At 45.4% G+C, this 18,645-nt stretch overlaps 1 protein-coding gene and 1 long non-coding RNA gene across 5 annotated transcripts in view; both read right to left on the reverse strand.

Moving 5' to 3' along the window:
- PCSK2 (proprotein convertase subtilisin/kexin type 2) overlaps positions 1–18,645 on the reverse strand; it is a 101,079-nt gene extending 82,434 nt beyond the window's left edge. The window contains exon 1 of one of the 4 annotated variants that reach the window (XM_080587124.1): positions 18,206–18,645. In XM_080587124.1, coding sequence (XP_080443250.1) covers positions 18,206–18,400 — 195 coding nt within the window. In that variant the 5' untranslated portion in view covers positions 18,401–18,645. Of the gene's footprint in view, positions 1–4,545; positions 4,741–5,245; positions 5,439–18,205 lie in introns of those variants that run through there. The other 3 variants (XM_080587122.1, XM_080587125.1, XM_080587123.1) reach the window with 3 other exon arrangements.
- On the reverse strand, positions 3,428–4,536 carry LOC308192996. Its single transcript, XR_013949284.1, has 2 exons — positions 4,441–4,536; positions 3,428–3,811 (listed from the first exon to the last, which is right to left on the reverse strand). It is a non-coding gene; the product is annotated as an uncharacterized lncRNA (long non-coding RNA).

Below are 18,645 nucleotides of genomic sequence, written 5' to 3' on the forward strand. Positions count from 1 at the left end.
CACCAAGAAAACAGACAGACACCTGCACAGTGTCAGGGTGGGAACAGTCTTTCACAGCTTTAAGAGAGAAACTTTTTATTTAAGACATTTAGGCAACAACCAAACACCTCCTGAGGGCCTTCCAGCCCACCTAAGGCAGGTGCCAGGGAAGAAAGATACTCTTCCTTTATTAAAAGCACCTCTCTCTGCACAATTGGCAGAGAGCAATCAGGAGCCTAGCAAGCACTTCACTTTGAGAAGACGAACAGACGTTTCCTTAAAAGAGTAACATACCACTTCCAGAAGTCTATTAGAAAGCTCCATTTGCATCTCAAATTCTACAGTTTTTCCTCATTCCAATTTAACAGGGACAATCTGGCTGAATGTTTAAATCTAAACAAGTAACTGCACATTCTTAAGCTAAGCTTCTACTTGTAGAAGTTGGGGAAAAAAAAAAAAGGGGCTCTTGTTGAGAAGTTATATGTTAATGCTGTGAACATTTCAACTTCAAACATTAGATTACCCTGAATGTAAAGTAATTACTTAGAAGACATATTCCAGAACCACCATGACAGCCCTGTCCCTCTCTTTTTTATCGTCTATACTTCATAATAATGTAAACCTCTTACCAGGAGCTCAAATTTCTTTACTGAAAAGCTGATGCTGAAGTCTAGACAGAATATTCATTGTGAAAACCTGGGGTAAATAAGGGCAGCAGGACCTTGCTGTCATAAAAAAAAAATCTACTCCTGTATATGGGTATATACAGTTCACAGATATAATTCTCCTGACGTGAAATTATCTCCTGTTTCATTACATTTATCTGTATGGCTGCTGCAGTTCTGCAAATATATTTTGGCATTTATGTGGAGTGGCGTGGGAATGGAAGTTTCACAGTGAATTCTGAAACTTTTACATTTGGGCACATTCCAAAAATGACTAAGTTTTTATTTCTTCTGCAAAGCCTTCTTTTTAGGTTATTTCAGACACTCGATATCAATGAAATCAAAGCCTTTCATTTTTACTTTTCAAATTAAGTTTTAAATGCAAATTTTTGAATTAAATATTAATACAAAGTAACTTAAAAAAAATCAAAGCATTCTGGTCTGATAAAAAGTCCTGCTTTTACGTGCATATAGAAGGTCAAAGAGATTTCATCAAAATCATTATGGTCCCTTGGAGCTGATTTGCAGCGGTGTCTGGAGAGCTTTTCCGGGCAAATAACCAGAATGTTTTGTATCAGCTCCATACACATGTGAAGAACAACACAGCCAAGTCAGAAGGACAAATGACACTACAAAAAGCTCACGAGGGGCCACAGAAGTCTCCAACACCTCACACCCACCCTCCTAGCCACACCTATTAAGGCTCAAAGGCTACCTGGTTTTAGCTCTTTTTAAAAAAACAAAACAAAACAGGTTTGTGTTCTGTGTTTGAAAAGCCTAAACCTGGTGTCTTCACCAAACAGACAATAGGGTATTTCCATAACGCAGTTTGTCAATAGGTGTGACTTTCCAGAAAATGGCTCTTCCTCCATGTAGGATACATTACACCTCAAAAATAAGCAGGAAAAATCTTAGTAGTCAGATCGATTATGGCTTGAAATACATCTAGCTGTGCTAACCATTACCGTGCAGCAGAAGCTGTGGTCCAATTTCCCTTCTAATTCTCTCAGTGCAATCAGGCTGCTTTCCTTCTTTGTATCTCAGTATCAACCACTCAAATCAATGCCAGTCAAATATCAATGTTTTGTTCTTCCTTTAAGGAAAACTCTTAGAACTACTGAAGATATCTGGAAATATATGACAAGTATTTGCTGTTCATTTTCAGTGCAGGGCTAGTTTCTATTACCAATTAGAATGAAGAAATCTATTTTATAGTAAACTTTTAAAGTCAACGTGTTCAATTCTGGCCATATGTGAAAGCAACTACAGTTCGTATCACAACAGAAGAGACCAGATTCATGGATAAAACTGTGGATAAGCTCGAGTCACTTAATTCAGACTCTTCTACTCTTTCCACAAATGTCCCAGTAACCTTTGGGAAACTCAGACGTCTGTTTTATGATTTGCAGTTTTCACACCTCCTCAATGGAGTTAAGGGAGGGTAGACAGGAATGGAGCTAAGTGAGGCAATATCTGACGCAGAACACGATCAAACACCACAAACTATGAATTCTTAATAGCAGAAACCAAGAGATGGGCAGGAAGAATCTAATCTCTTCAGAAAATCCTCAGAATTAATGAATGTGCATGCAGGAGAAGTCAGATGCCAGTAAAGTGCCTAAGATGTCGCCTGCTTTGATGAGGATTTTGCAACGAAACCTGTGAATAGCATAAGCAGCCACAGAAGTGCTCCATTTATGATAAGCTCCTGTTACTGGCCCTGTAACTTCTCCACAGCAGCCAAACGCCAGGACACAGGGACCTCACAGCAGGGTTCACGATCCTGCTATTAGCTTCTCTGGGAGGTCGGCACTCATTACGAGCTCTACAGAGCAAGATGGACGCTGAACAAAATGAGGGGAAATGAAAACAGAAGGGCTCACGGGCATTACCAGCTCCAAAGATTCACCACCAGCAGCTACTCTGTAATATGCTCATAGTAAAGCTGGGACTGTATTTGAGCAAAATCCCTTTCAGCAGCAGGCTGTGCACATAACATGGGAGAATAACGCACTCAGCCTTGTGGCTCAGGCTCTTTCTGTAAGACAGGAACAAAGCTTCCTGCCCTCGCAGAAAAAATAGCAATTCTGTAAGATAAATAATTACTGGAAAGCACTTGAAAATTAACGCAAGGAGGATTATTAAGAGTTAGGAGAGGGTCTACAATTGCCTTGATGTATAAATATGGCCCAATACAAAGAAGGACTCTGAAAACCTCAGGAATTATGGGCACTTTGTTACTTGCCATAATTTGTATAAAATTACTGGTGAAAAAGATAGAAGCAAGAAAATTCACAAATTCAACACAGCAAGGGGAGCAAGCTCTCATACATCAGCCCATTTCCTCCTTTTCTTTAGCTTTGAAACCGCCTTGACGAAGTACTACCTAAAGTAAAGACGAAATCCTGCTTAACCTCCTTCCTGAAAAGGATGAGGACCAGAAAATTACTTATAAAATTTCAATGCTCAACTAAATGGAAGAAAGAAAATAACTCTTTAAATGGGAGAGTCTTATCTAGAAAGACAAATGGCTAGGATGTACCATTCAGTATAGAAGGAAGCAGGGAATGCTTCGTGTTGTGTACTGTTTCAGTGGACCTGTGGCTCTGAGGCATGTCTGCTTTTAACAGATTACTGCTGCAACGGAGCTGTCCAGGTGCAATTGTTATTGAAATAAAAAGAAGTTAAACTCATGGCTCCCATTCCTGCGCTCCCCTCCTTTCATTTGGCAGTCTTTCCTGAGCAAGACAAGAGAGGAGGAAATTTACTCTGTGTTAGCCATGGGCAGAGAGACTGCAAGCAGGCAGCTTGCACAATTCTCCCCTGCCCTGCACTGCTCCTGGGCGGCTGCTCCCTGTTGCTGCCTGCCACCAGGTGACTGCTCCTGGCGGGGCTCAGGGGCTGCACCGCACCACAGCGATACGGAGGAGAGAGAAAGGCAGTCTGCTGCTGAGCCCCGGCTACTCATCTGCTCCAAGAAGGAAAAAGCAGGCACAGGGCAGCCTCTTCCCCACGGGGGCCTGATCCAGGACAGGGCAGCAACCAGCTCTGGCGGGGCAGATGGCTCCCATCCTGCTCTCTCTGCTTGACCGAGAAGGTCCAACTGCATTTCTTGTTCAGGCTTCTCTTGCACAATACACAATAGCACCAGGCATAATTTTTTCTGTCTGAAAGACAAAGACATCAAGATCAGCTGCACAGCGATGCCAGGGTTTAAAGAAAAGGAGCCACAGAAAGCCTGAACTCAGACCACCTCTTGCTCTAAACCGGTAGCACCTGGGCCACCTTGGGCAGAGCTAACCCTGAAAAAAACTGCAAAAGCATCAGTGTAATCTGGCCAGGGCATATCTGTAGCAAACGTGTATTGAAGCACCAATAAATGCTAAAACTAGAAGCTTAAAAATACTGACCAGAGCTGCCAGCGGGATCAGTGTTTTTACCTGGCACTCGGTGAGAGGTCCAGCATTCACAGCCTGTCAGTACTTTTAAGAGGTGACAGATACAACACAAACCTAAAGAGGAACCTTGGCTCCCAGGCTTATCTTTCACACCAAATTTTACTGCCTCGCTTCAGGGCTCTATTTTGCAAGTCTCACAAGCAAATTATGGCGCATGCAGGAAGCCCAGACCAGATCAGACAGCCCCAGCCTATTTTAACAGGACTGATCTCTGCCCAGACTTCACAGGCAGCCTGTCCTGCTGCATCATGTAAGAACATCCCTCCAGTACTCCTCGAGCTTCTCATCTGGCTTCCAGTGGTTTCTCCCTGATACCACATCATCCTAAAGCAGCTTACCTGAACCTATTGCTAAGGTTCCTCTCCCAAGTTACCAGTGGAGCCAACAGTCCATAACAATTCTGAGCAAAATAATTAAAAAATGCAATGTTTAATAACAGTTACCCCAGGGTCACTGTTCTTGATCATCACCAAATTCAGTGTAACGGGATCTGTAGGCAAGTAAGATTCACAAGAAGTCCTTATTCAGGCAGGCTGTCTGAGACCTTCCTGGGGGCTCCTTGCCTGCACAAATATGGGGCTAGGCATGTGGGGACCCAAACCAATGCTAGTGCTGAAGAAATCCTTTGTCTGCTCAAAGGAGAGAAAAAAATAATAATAATAAAAGATAATAATAAAAAAATCTATCCAGCCTCAATTTAAATAATAATTAAAAAAAAGTATACTAACACAAAGCATCTCTCCTCTACTGAGCCTAAGCACAGCTCCTGACTTTAAAAGAGGCCATAAATCCACACAGGTGAGCTCTTTCATCCCATTACTGCTCAGTAATTACACCAACGGAAAATGCAGCCTAAACCTGGCACAAGTAAATGTGTTGGGAGCCTTCGTGGGCCCCACAGGCTCCACTCCTTCAGCTGCTGTTAGAGTTGAAGTGCAACAAAGTGCCTCACAGCAGAAATTAGAAACCTTTTAGAAACCTTTTCATCCCAGTCTCACCAAATGCACTGAGGATGCTTATAAATATTCAATATGAATTTTTCAACTCTCTTTCTCTCATTTTCCCTCACCCCAATTAGCATTAGAAATCGTTTTACTTTTAAATACACAGATGGGAGCTCAATCTGAAGTCAAAGGCACTCACTCACTATAGCGACGAGGAGCATGTAAGGGTAGAGCCAGCTAGAAACACAGGCAGCCCAAGGCATGGAAATAGCACAGAACAAAGCCCGAACAAGAAAGGATTAATTCAGATGTTGGTGGAGGAGAAGTGCAACACAGCACAGAGGACTGAAGCTGTGCCAGAGCTTGCTCAACGTGCAATCCAGTCCCCTGTGTCCCCAAGGCCCCAGGCGAGGATTTCACACTTTCTCATTAGTTTGTTGTAATTACTTAGGAGCTTCAGCCGAAGGAGCTCAGGTGGAGCTAAGGATCCACACATGCTCTGAGCAGCTCGGGAAGCTGGAGCAACCAGGCCAGGCCCGAATGCTGTGACTCAGGCTGCCTGGCCCACTTCGCGTTGCACCTGCGTCTCCACCCAAGTAATAATGAAGCCTAATCGTGCTTATCTTGGCAAATCGGGCACGTGGAGGTGTTAGCCACAGCTTCAACACTGCCAAAACATAAACCTCCTATTAAAACATCCCTCATGTAGAAGACGATCTCTGTGAAACCAGGTGATTAACAGAGTTCAACATTTCTCCTACAGAGTAATTCAGAAACGCCTGGCTTAGTTACTTAGAGATGTTCTCAGCTCTGTTTCGCGTGCATCCAACCACCTCTCAGGGGAAACAGCTACAGGCAGCAATAAGAAAGGATTGTGACTACTTGGTTGGAGAACATTGATCTGTTCTTCCTTTGTCCTGAAGTCAATGGAAATATTGTAATACACATGGTAACAAGGACATGTTATTGTTTTTTAGGATATTGGTTATCCTGTAAGAACACGACAACATTGCTTAAAAGTTATATTTAGTCTTTTTCAAGCCAGCAATCGTGGTTTCCAATGGTTTCTGAAGTGTTATTTCCTCTAGAAACATGATAAAGTCAGGTGTGTGGTATCCAAACGCTGCAGAATATATTCCTTTGGAATTTTTTTTTTTGGAAATCTTTTCTCTAGTCCTTTGGCATGCAGCAACCACAAGGTTAAATAGTCTTCCTGATAGCTGGACATGAATAAGTGCAGAGAAATAAGCAGAAGAAATTGAACCAGTTTGGGGCAGGAATTACGCTTACATGTCCAGAATGTCCATGGGGAATTCATCTGAGCTCCCCAGACAATTCACAGAAAAAAAAAAAAAAAAGAGGCACTTTCAGAGCATGATTCATCTGACCTATTTCAGGTGGCCACATTAACTGAGCAGAGCTGTGCCCCAGGAGCTTCTCTCTTGCTCCAGAGACCATAAGAGAAACACAGCTACACGCATTCAGGTAGGTCGCTTCTGATGTTCAAAGTCCAACTCTCATTTTCTCATTAGCTTTGTTCTCACACTAACAAAAATAGTGCTTCCAGGTGCTTGCAAGAAACTGCCCCATTGGTTTGTTTTCAACTTTGTGATACTTGGAATTTGATTTGCCATTGAATGACTCATAGAGGCTTAATGTTTTACTGTATTTATGTCACTGTTAAGTTTGTCACTGAAGAGCTTCATCCCACAAGCATGCAACAGTAATCAGTGACAAGGTTGGGGATTTGCTGTTAGTTTTATCAGCGAATTGGACAAGCCATTTCAGGCTTTTAAAAGAGTCATTCTAGCTTATGTGAATGGATCTGTGCATTTTAGAGAGTTTTATCCGTTACTCCCCAGTAACCATAAAACACATTATTGATTCTACACGTGCATTGCTGAATCCAGCTAAAGCAGGATACTCTTCAGATTTAGAGAAGGATGTTCTTGCTTACACAATAACATTGCACTGTCTGGATTGATCCAGATCATCACTACTTGGAGTTGGTGATTGTTACTGTTGGGTGGAAAGGCTTAAATGAAGGCCTAGCAATCATTACGCCCTCATATGTCTTGTGCCCTCATATGTCTTGTGAGAAGAGGAGCACCTCAGGCAAGTCCAGGCACTATGTTTTATGACCACAGGCCAACAAAACTTTTGCTGTTCACACTTGTCTCCTATTTGGAGCAATGGTGTAGTGCCTCTGGATATCCTGGCATTCTTGCAAGGCTCTTCTGTGTTTTTAAAGCATCCACCAAGACAGTAGTATTTTGTGAAAGTTTTCACACCCCAAATATTCTTCACACCAAGATCATTCTATCTACGAGCTTTTACTTTGCTTCTTCCTTCTACACTGTTGCTTCTCATGGTGGCAATCTGCTGCAGGACAGAGCCAGTGCTAAGACATCCAGGACGTGAGTTTTCAGTTCCTTGCAGCTCAGCCCCGGCCAGTGCTCTGAGAATCTGTGCTTCCAAGATGCTGGGCAACCCCTGTTTCTACTATTATTTGTAGAATTTCAGGCAATTACAGCTGTAATTGTCTTGTTTCAGTTGCATGTAAAATGGTATGGTCTAATAAGTACTTGTTTACTTATCTTATTTATTGATGGGATTCATTTCATTAATGTTTGCACAGCACTACTGAAACTATAAAACACCAAGTGCCATTGTCCACGTATATTAATGGGTATGTCTAAACATACGTATCAGGTACCTCTTTGGCAACAGGTATTTAGTTAATATTTTAATATCTTTAAATAATACATGATGGAAATCTCTTCTTCGCATCAGCACAACTGCCTTAGGGAAAAGTCACGTTATAATAAACAACTTGACTTAGTTACAGTCTGCGAATTTAAGTTACCGTGGTATATTTCAAACAAAGCTGGTCCAATACTGCTGACAGCAATTAGCACTACTAGCAAAGGTTGTTTTGCCTCCTTCCTGATCTACCATGCATCCCTCTGTCCTTTTAAGCACGTAGCCAAAAAGACTGACTACTCTTGTCACACGGGGACCTGGTGTAAGATCAGCTCTAAGATCACTGACATAAAACCATGAAATAGAAGTTTGTTATTTGTGAAACACAGCATTAAGATGGAGTGTGCCCCTGCTGAAAATTACTGATACTTACATCTCAGAGATGGAGAAGGGGCAAGACATGGCTACTCACAGACACCCTGAATTTCAGCAAAGCACTTGAGCATTATTTTTTAATCTATGTCCATGCAGCAAAGTCTGTAGGACAAATGTGTGCAAGTGCTCAGCTAATGTAACACCTAAAAGCAAAGTCATGAAGTCAGACTCTAATGAAGTAGTGCTATAAAAGCAGCTCAGACCAAAATTAGTTGGTTACTGACAAGAACGACTCAAGAAAGCACAGAAAAGGTGAATTGCACTAATGCAAAGATGCTAGTCCTTCCCAACACTTAAGGAAGATTTGTAGCTCTTTCTATACAAACCTTTTATTCTTTTCTTTTTTCTCCATGTCTGTTTAATGCTAGGCTGACAAGCAGTAGCCGATTGATAGAAAGTGCTTTGCAGGGAGGTTTCTGTTGTTAGACCACACTGAAGAAGCCTCCCAGCTCCCAGAGAAACAATCAATTCCTGGAGAAAAATATATGCTTTATGGGAGAGAAGCTGATGGACAACAATCAGAAATAAAACTGTCACATTAAAGTACAGGAGGGCATGCTGTTTTTTGTTGTTGTTTTTTAAAAAAAAGAGACTTAAGGTAGTAGGCTTGAAAATAGCAGTTCAAGGAAGCTTTAAGAAAAATATTTTCAGTGGAGCTAAGGAAAACAGGAATTTGGGGGCACTGCTGTTTTCCTTGGTTTTGTAAAGTTCTTGATTACATTAATGGAAAGTCATGGTCATTAATCCCTGTTGTTTGAAGACCCCGTCAGATATGAATTAGCCCGTTACACCACTGTGAGCTGGAGACAGCTCACCTCAGCTCCAGCATGCCACAGCACGGTCATCACTTTGCAACTTGCTGCTCTCAGCGGGTTCAAGAGCTCTGTATTAGATGGTGCATAAAGGAAGAACCAAACCTGCCTTGAAGTTAGTGGTACTGTTGAGAAGGGAAGGAAAAGAGCACCACCACCTCTTCCCCTTCCTCCCAGGACCTACCTCCCTGACCTTTCGGCCGGCTGTGCAATGAGCCTCTTTACTGTTTGTTACTGCCAAATGACAAATGACAGAAGTTTATTGCTGGCAGAAATTGTGGTCAATCCAGCATGTGCTGATATGTTATCATTCTTTATTACATCAGTCAGGCAAGGCAAATATAGGTTTTTAATTAATTACTTAGCATGTTTCAGCCTTTAGAGTCTGGAATACTGGCTTCTCTACCGAGGTATGATATATTTAATGTGAATAAAATATGTTCAGTTAGAAGGGAAGAAAAGGGATTTTACAGAAGGAAATTGAGTGTCTTAATCCCATCAGAAGGAAGAGAGAAAAACATCCATATCTGTTCTGTCTGGGATTTATTCTGAACTATATTTAAGTTGTATGAGAAATTGAATGGTTTTACTACTGATAGAAGAAAAGTCTATTTGAAGTTTGGGGGCTTAGATGGTAATATAAAAATTAACAGGCTGAGATGCTGTGAAGATCAAACATCAGATGATGTCCAGACCCCCAACCATCATTCCACTGATGTTAACAAGTGATTTTTTCAAACCTGCAAACACGTTCAGGTTCCTATTTGTCATACTTCACCCAAATTCAGAATTGACGATTGTGTTACAACTGGCTCAGAGCAACTTCTAAATTGCTAAATTTCATTGGCACACATTTCTAAAATTAATTGACACAGGGAAGCACAAGGTCCCTGTGGGGACTGGTTAAGGTTACAGCGAATTCACCACGTCTTGGCTGTAGCTAAAAGCCTCAAGCAGAAGCTTCTGCCGTGCTCGGCATTGCGCAGTAAGTGACAAAGGCAGTGTTCAGCTGTACAGCTGATTTCAGACACACCAATTAATTTCACCTGTGTTTCATAAAACATGGACAGGCAGAAAGGAGGATCCTCTGCCATCAGGAAAGGGGAGCCTATATCCCCCCTCCTTTTTTATTTTACTACCCATCTAAAATATTCACCTGTTTAGTCCCAGTTTGATACCGAATACCCTTCTAATAGAGTGCAAGTTTCTCTACTTAATAATAAGTAAATATATAGTTGTTGGGCTTTGGTTTTCAAAATGCAGTTGTATGCTCTACGAGAAAGCAGGTCTGACATGTTATCCTTTTACTCATCAGGTAAGCAAATAACCCAGTTCAGTCAGGAGTATTGGGAACGCGCTTTTGCTGACTGGTTTGATGCAAACACTGAGGTCACTCTTTCCATTTGCTTTCTGTGGACATAGTAGTTAGGAACGTAAGATTTACACAGAAGTGTTGTTTGAGAAGGTAGATAATACACGACAAAGAACGTTACATCCCACTTTACTTCGTGAGTGAGCAAACTAGAGCCACCACCACCTAGTTTAGTTTATAATCCCTGTGTGCAGATGGTCCCTTTTCAGGTACAAGCTCAGAGGACCTGCCCAACACAGCCAGTGCTCAGTCAAGTTTGCCTTTTGAGCAACTCCATGTCCTAGCTGGACTTCATGCTGCCTGATAAACTGCCTGAGGTGGCCATACTGAATTTCTCACAGTGCCGAATTCAGCTCTCCCTGGGGCAGCTCGCTGTGTCCCAAAGCACAGCCCAGGAGCTCTGAGCTGAAATAAAAGCTCCGTTTCAGTGGTGGAGGGTTAGCTTTTCCAATGAACTTACAAGAGTTAAACACAGAGCTCTCATCGATTCACAGCAAGAGCAACAAGACAGCAGACGACTTCGGGTTACTTGGAGAAATCCCCTTCTGACAAATAGCCGAGCAGTTCGGCTTCCTCCCACCAGAGGCCAGTGATGGATGGAAGCACTGCGCTGCTCGCGGCAATATTTATAGCCACCGCACAGCCAGCGTCCTGTAGAGACCTGACCCATTTAGTTATTTGAAAAAGTTGAAATGAAAAGAAAAATGAACAGGGCTTTCTAACAACTAGGACAACACTGCACGACCAAGGTAGACTTCAGGTCCACACACCACAGCAGGGTCAGTCACCGCAGCTCTTGTGGAAACTAGCCACCCATCCTACAGACCGACCTGCACAAGAGGGTTTCCTAGGTATAATATTTTAATAAGAGCTGACAGAATTTATCTCTCATTTTCATCGGTTTGGCTTGATTTCCAGCTCACAGAATTTTCCACAAACACACTCACGTCTCAGGGATCACTAACAAACTATCTACCAAATAAATTCTCCATGCATTTCTGCAACTTCTTGTGAAGTGCTTCACGACGAGCATTTGGAACTTGAGTTACACAGATTAATTTTAATTGGAATCATTCTAAAGATGGATGAGGGTACAGGTCACTTGCAATAAACATGGGAATCCCACAGTTCACCTCAGTGCTTTCTGGAAGAACCCAGCCTAGCAGCACAGTCAGCCTCTAGGACCATTTGCCTGATGATAAATAGATGCCAAGGATGCTGCAGGTACTCAGATGGAAGCACTTTGAGCTGGAAGAGGATTGACAATTTATTTATTTTGGTCTAGGGATTTGATCTGGATTTGAACACCCAAGCTAGAAACAAAATGCTCTACCTCACGCAGAGTAACCTAAACCATCTGGTTCTGGCTGTCACACAGCAATAAGATCTGGCCTGATACCAAAAACCAACCCTCCGAGACAGCTTACTATTTGCAAAAGCAGTTATCATTTTGTTGTGCAGCCCTGCAGCCTCAGGGCTGGGGACAAATTTGGCTTTGGTGTAGGCAATAGGAACAGATATCCCTATCGCCTCTTAGAAATGGCCACCAGGCTGCTCTCAACACCTGGAGACCCTGCCCAGAGGAATGCCAGCATCAAGTAGAGTCCTAGGCAGAGCCACAGCATACAGGGTCCTAAAGTTAAACACATGCAGGCAGTTAATATACCCGTGTGATGGAGCAACCAGAGAGAGCCTGGAAGTCATCTGCAAGAGGGCTACCTGGGCAGAACTAGGAGATGCTAGGCTGACAGCAGGGTGGCCTAGTGACAGGCAGTGACACCATATACAATAGATAATCATTATTTATCTATTGGTAACATGAAAATACAACTCAACTATACATTCCACAGCACAGGTCAGAAATAGCTAAGGAAGTGGCAGACCCAAAGCAAAGGAACCAAAGCAAGAGATCCATTTCCCATATGCCAAATCTGTCTCTCCTGGTGCAAAACCTGAACCTACTCTTGTGGCACAAGCCTCCTCATGCCATCATGGAGGCTCACAAAGGAGAGAAATAACAGGGAGCCGACATTGTTGCATGTGACACTTTAAAGGGATTTCCCAAAACTAGGAAAAGGAGCGTCACTGGTGTGAGGAGATGCACCAGAGGGCAACAGGCTGTTTCCTGCCATGAGATTTCAACAAAGAACTCCTTATGGCTGCTCTGCTGGTGGCTCCCCCATGTTACTTACTCCCCGGAGCAGGGACTTGCAGGAAATGAGCTGGGGACCACCAGGAGTCTCTGGGTCTTGTGGTGCTGCACCATCCTGAATGCGCTGGCTCTGGTCTGGTGTGCAGGCAGCTCTGGCAGGAGCCTGCTCTCCCTTCCACGAGGCAGGGAAGGGGCAGGAGGCACCGCTGGCATCCAAGCTTTAAGCCCCAGTGCTCCTCAGCAGCATAAGGCCCTCACACCCTGAGCTGCATCTCGTGGCCAAAAGCCGCCCCGGTACCTCCACAGCACACCATGACAAGCTTTCATGGGACAACGCTCGGGCTAGGCCACAGGCTGGCACGCACCACGCTGCTCTGGTGTTGGGATCACAACATCTGGAAACACGGCTCTCTTCTTCATATGTTTTCTCTTTCTATTTTTCTCCTTGACACTGGCAAAGCTAAATGTAATTTAAATGAAAACAAATAACCGCACATCCCCAGTCGGGCTGCAGCACTAAGAAAACAAGCGAAAAAAGAATTACTAGCAGCACATTTCCTGGGTCTCTACCACATGTGCAATTTTGCCAATGAGTTCAGGCAATATGGAATAAATAAAATTATAAATGCAGGCAGCTTTATAAACAGCTGCAATTTTGTATCTTTGTGTTTACTGAGCTGTAGCTCAGTTTTACAAAACAAACTTATCTGTAAAGGTAAGGTTTAACGTGCGTGTTTTGCCAAGGAACAGAATTGTTCCATGTATTCAAAACAGTAATAGAGCAATTACAGCAGGGATCTATAGCAGGAGAGTCTGACCTTCTTGTTTTACACTCGGAATAAGTACTACAAGAAGCTGACAAGGTAATTATTTTAAACCTCATACAGAAGGCTCAGCACCAACAAGGAGTTGGTTTGGGTCCTGCTAGAGGAGGAGCTCGACAGGTACTGGCTTGGGGATGTACTTGAGTGTGTGTTTTACATTCTTTGTGTTGATAGCTTACAGCTTTCGCATGCATAAGCAAGTACATTTAAGTAACGTGGGATTTTTTTATTTAGCCAGCTGAAGTGCTTGCTCCTGGGGCTCTTTCTGCATCCAAGGCAGAATGCAAAATAACAGGAAAAAAAAAAAAAAGCACCGATTTGAGGGGAATACATTATTTCCACATATGAAGCAAACTCTCTAGTGCCACAGCATAACTCTGACTTAATTCCATGAGCACTGCTCTCAGGTGTAACAGCCAGGCCCACTGACACGCCACCTGCACTCCACACACGAGGAACCCACAAGGATCCTCCAAACCCAGCTGCTCTCTCCACGGTTCCTCAGCTCCTGCCTGCCAGGGTTTTTCTGGAAAAGGAAGTTTCCATCATCTCCCAGCAGCGTGCCTTACCACAGCAGGATCAAACTTTTCCTAGTAGTTAATTGCTTTTTGCCCTTAATTTGAACACATCAGCTCAGAGTGTCCCTTGGAAACCGGAGCATTTTCTTTATGGTAAGGAGACCTATTGGAATCTCCGTGGTGCACTGTTAGCATTTGCACGAAATTTACTTTTTCTTATCGTAGTTATACAAAATCACAACACTCCTAGGAAATTAAAGCTTTTGGTTTCCTTACAAAATTTACATTGTACCTTCCGTTTCTAAAAAGGTTTTTCTGTTGCCATAATGAAGAACTGCTTTGTGCGAACAAACATCTTTTCCTCTAGGCCAGCAGAAGACACAAAGCTAATTCATTATTAAACGTGTTAGTGCATGGAAACGCTGCAGTCTAAGGCTTGACCTTGAGTCCTCAGGCTCCAGTGGGCCCATGTGGGAGGCTGGGCTCCCAGCTGCCTCTTTGCATGGGATGCCCCACTGCTGCAGCATCTGTTTCCACATTAGATGCAGAAGATGGGGGCTACCAAAGCAAGAAATCTGGCTTGTGTTAGGTCTTGCTTTCAATAAATCTGTGTTTATGCAACGTAAAAACACCCAAGCTCCTGGTCTTTCATCCAGAAATTCATGGCCAGCTCCAGAAAACTTGGTCCTCAACCAGCAGCCTCCTAAGCAAAAATGGGAAGCAGAAAAGTCAAAGCAGCAAGAGTTACCTGTTTTTTGCAAGATTTAGAGGGAGAGGTGACCAGGTGATAAATACCTCAAGGAAAAAAAAATAGACAAAATTTAGGGCACATGAGATTCCTTATGTTTTGAAATCCAAGTTTGGTCTTCACTGTAAAATCTAAGGCCACTGAATGACAACCTTTTAAAATCCTTCACCGCAGTGCTACCAGAAGGGGAACATTTAGCTACGGTCACAATTTGTAGACTATCAGCCTCAGTGTTGCTGATGAAAGGGAAAGAGATGCCTAAACTCTGATCTGCAGTTATGAGACCTTTCCAAATGCTTCTTCCAACTCCCCTTGGTAGAAAGGATTTAAGAACGGCAAGGGCAAGATCAAAATGTGGCTTTTTTTCAGCCTGCATTAAGAAACGTCTTCTGGTGGCAAGCATGCCAGAAGGAAAAAAAAAAAAAAAAGTTGTTAAGTTGTTCCTTTCCTATTTCTCACTATTTAAGATGATGTAGCTATTAGGAGACTGCCTCCTGACTGCTTAAAGATGGTAAGACTAACCGTGTTAGTTAGCAAAAGAACATGCTTTATCACGGTATTTGTTTCACAAGGAATTCTTTGTTTCACAAGGAATATAGAGAATTAACGGCACGTACAAATGGATTGAAAAATGGCAAATGTTAAAAAAATCAAATAGCACAATTAGAGCTACAGAAGCCTCTATTGGGGATTAATTTAAGGAAGGTTAAGGAAAAATTGGGCAATGTTTTTGAAACTGTGTCTCACGGTAGGGTCGTAGATCTAAATGTAGACACCTGTTTACGTGAGCACTGAGCCCTCCTTAATCAGTTCAACAGGTGCTGAATTTAAAGCCCACATTTCAGCCCACCTGAAATCTTACAGCAGATTTAGAACAACAGTAGGAAACTCGGCCAAGAAATCAATTAGAGAGCGCATTGCGCAGTTCATAATATTAATCTTCAAGGCAACGTTTCCTCTCGCATTTCTGCAGAAATCTCGTTATTAAGTAGCTGTGATATGTACTTGTGCTGTTTGTTTGTCATCAGGCAAAGCCACGTGCACTAAAAATGTGTAATTCAACAATCGGCTCCCATGAGGTCATGTTAAAACACACCTATGATAAGTAACAAGTACAAAAGCAATCCCTCTCATCCACATCTTAAATCCACCCAGACAAGAGCTCAATCTGCCCTTGTGCCCCTGCTGGGAAAGTACCTGCACTGAAACAATGGCAATAGTTACAGCTCTTCTCCAGTATGGGTATGGGTAACTGGACTGGCTTTAGATAAATAACTCAGTGTATCACCTGAGCTGCACGCGTGGTTGAAGCATGCAAAGCATCACTTCTCCTTGCAGTGTAATTTGTTTCCTGATATTTTCAGAAAACACAGGCAGTGTATCTGTCTACACATGGTCCTTCCCCAGAGGGTGCCACTAACAGCTCTGTTTCCATACGCGTGCGTGTCCACGGTCAACTTCGCGCACTGTCGGTACCACCATGAAAGCTGAGTCTGCAGACTGTAAGCTGAGATGCCAGACAAGCCCGATGACAGCAAAACAGATCAGGAGGCTCCTCAGTACTGAAGAAACACTGGAGTAGACGGCACAAGCTTTTATTGATGCCCGACTATCGCCTCCCAAGCCCCGTTACCCATTTCCCCTGCAGATTGCTATCAGGCTCTAATGGATTATGCTCTGACACAGCCAGCTGAGCGCCAAACCCTGCAAACTCTTCCCGTTCCCTAAAATTGCTGCCTTGCAGATAGTAGGGTGCTATTTTCTCTTGCACTCGTGGGGGCGGGGTGGGAGGCTTTCAAGCTTTTCAGGGACCGGGATGATGTAAGCTGGAAACCTCTTGGGACAGCATGTGCACGGTACGGGAGCCACAGCCTCCCCTGCAGCTCACGCACATCTCGCCATAGCTCTGCTTGGCTTCGCTTCTACAGCCACCCAGGGCAGGAACAGCCCCCCCACGGCATGCACTGGGCAGCGGGAACTCTCCTCCCACGCACCCGAGGGACTTCCCTCCAGCTCTCGCCGGGACGAGCTCCAAGATTGATTTCCATGAGGAATCCGTATGCCTCCTAACGTGCTCAAGGAGCCCTGGGGAGGGCATGGCGGAGGGGAGAGGACTGTCACAGCCCGGAAGCAGCACTTCTTCGTCCTACAAAACCCCAGTCTCCTCCCTGAATGGGTCACGGGATCATTTCTGAGTATCTAGCAAAAGTAAGAAAAAATCCAGCTCTGCAGCAAGGTACGCTCCTCTCCTCCTGAGGCCCTATCAGACTGATATCCCCAGGATAGCAGGGAGGGAGGGAGTGCTGACAGAGGGTAATAAGAAGGGAAAAGCATCGACCAAAGAGCCACGTCTAAGAAGTTTCATGTAACAAGACCTAATCCCCACAACAGATCCTTTTCCAAGGGCAGCAGCAGCAGCACAGCTCCAGCACTACCGGGACAAGGCTGTCAGCCCAAAACAAAGGCATCTTAGCAGCAGCAGGAACTGGCTGCGGTCAAAGCAGCACCAGTCTTGTCCCCATTTCTCTAATGAGCCCCCAGCGGAGTTGAGACAAGGCAGCCTGAGGGAGCGAGTCTCACTTCACATGCTTTTGAGATAGAGATATAGGTATCTATGTAAATCAAGGGCTTAAATCATTTCACTCATTCAAGTTCAGCACGCAATTCCCATTCGCTTCCTTAGATGTCAGAGCAGTCTCTCATTGCATAACTACCAAAAAAAAAAAAAAACCAACACACACACACACACCAAAAAGCACCAAACAAGCAGCAGCAGCAGCAATGCTCACACAGCCTGGTTTCCCTCCGTGCTCCTCCCAGCCGAGTGCTGTTGGGCTTTAAGGCTTCCAGGAATTGTCCGGACCAGGGCACTCCACCGGCCTTTCCCTGTCTCCCCCAGGTCTGACTGCACCCTGAAGCATTTAGGGCTCTGCTCGCTACCTACACGGAGAGGTCTGCAGGGCAGCAGGGCTCCCCAGGAGCCGGGCAGAGCCTCCCTGCCACGGCAGCTACCTGGGGCTTCCTCGGGAGCCCAAACAGCCTCCACCGGCACTTGAAGTTTCCCAACTTGTGTTAATTAGTGGCAGGCACCGATAGCTTATCAGGCTCGACACCAAGCAGCTTCTTTGGCACGGGGACGCCCTATTTCTCCGTGAGAACAACAGGGATAAGAAGGAAGCCGCCAGCCTCACAAACTTAAGTGTCAACCCCCCAAGAAATCTTCCATTTACATCGCACGCGAGCTCTCCATGGAGATGCAGCTCCAATTCTCGGCGGCGCTCGGGGCGGCTGCGACTCCAGCCGGGCTCCGGAGGCTCCATGGGGGGGGCCCGGCCCCGCAGGCTGGGAGCTCGGCGGGGCTGCTCCCGCAGCGAGCCCCAGGGCAGCGAACTAACGGGAGGCACGGGGGGGACCCCGGCTTCCCAGCCCGGGCGGCTGCCGAGGAGCGGTCGCAGCGGCTCCGGCACCGCTGCCCCTGACCCCGGGAGCGGCCGGGCTCTGTCCCCTCCCTGTCCCCGGGCCACCCCCGGGCAGGTCCAGGAGCGGTCCCCGGCTGCTCCGCACCCTCCCCGCGCCCCCCCCCCCGGGGTTTTACCTTGCGCACCCCGCCGAAGCCGTGCTCCGCAGCCAGCCGCTCGGCCTCCGCCTGGCCCCCGGCGTGCAGCTCCACCAAGAAATGGTTGGTGTAGACGGCGGCCCGGGCCGGGGAGCCGAGGAAGAGCAGGAGGAGGAGGAGGAAGAGGAGGAGGAAGGCGCCTCGCAGCAGCGGCGGCGGCGGCCCCGCCGGCATGGCCCCGCAGCTAACCCGCAGCCCGCCGCGCCGCGGGGAGGGCGCCGGCAGGGTGAGGCGGGGAAGCGGCCGAAAGCCGGGGGGTGGGGAAAAAGCGGGGAGAAAAAGGGGGGAAAGAAAAAAAAAAAACCACACACACACACACACACCAAACCACCCCACCGGGAGGGAACGGGGCGAAGCGGAGCGGGAGGCGGGGAGCGGCCGGGCTGCGGGGGCTGCTCCGGGGGCGGGAGCGCGCTGCC

This window comes from Anser brachyrhynchus (assembly GCF_964034855.1).
Source record: "Anser brachyrhynchus genome assembly, chromosome: 3".
Taxonomy (NCBI): domain Eukaryota; kingdom Metazoa; phylum Chordata; class Aves; order Anseriformes; family Anatidae; genus Anser; species Anser brachyrhynchus.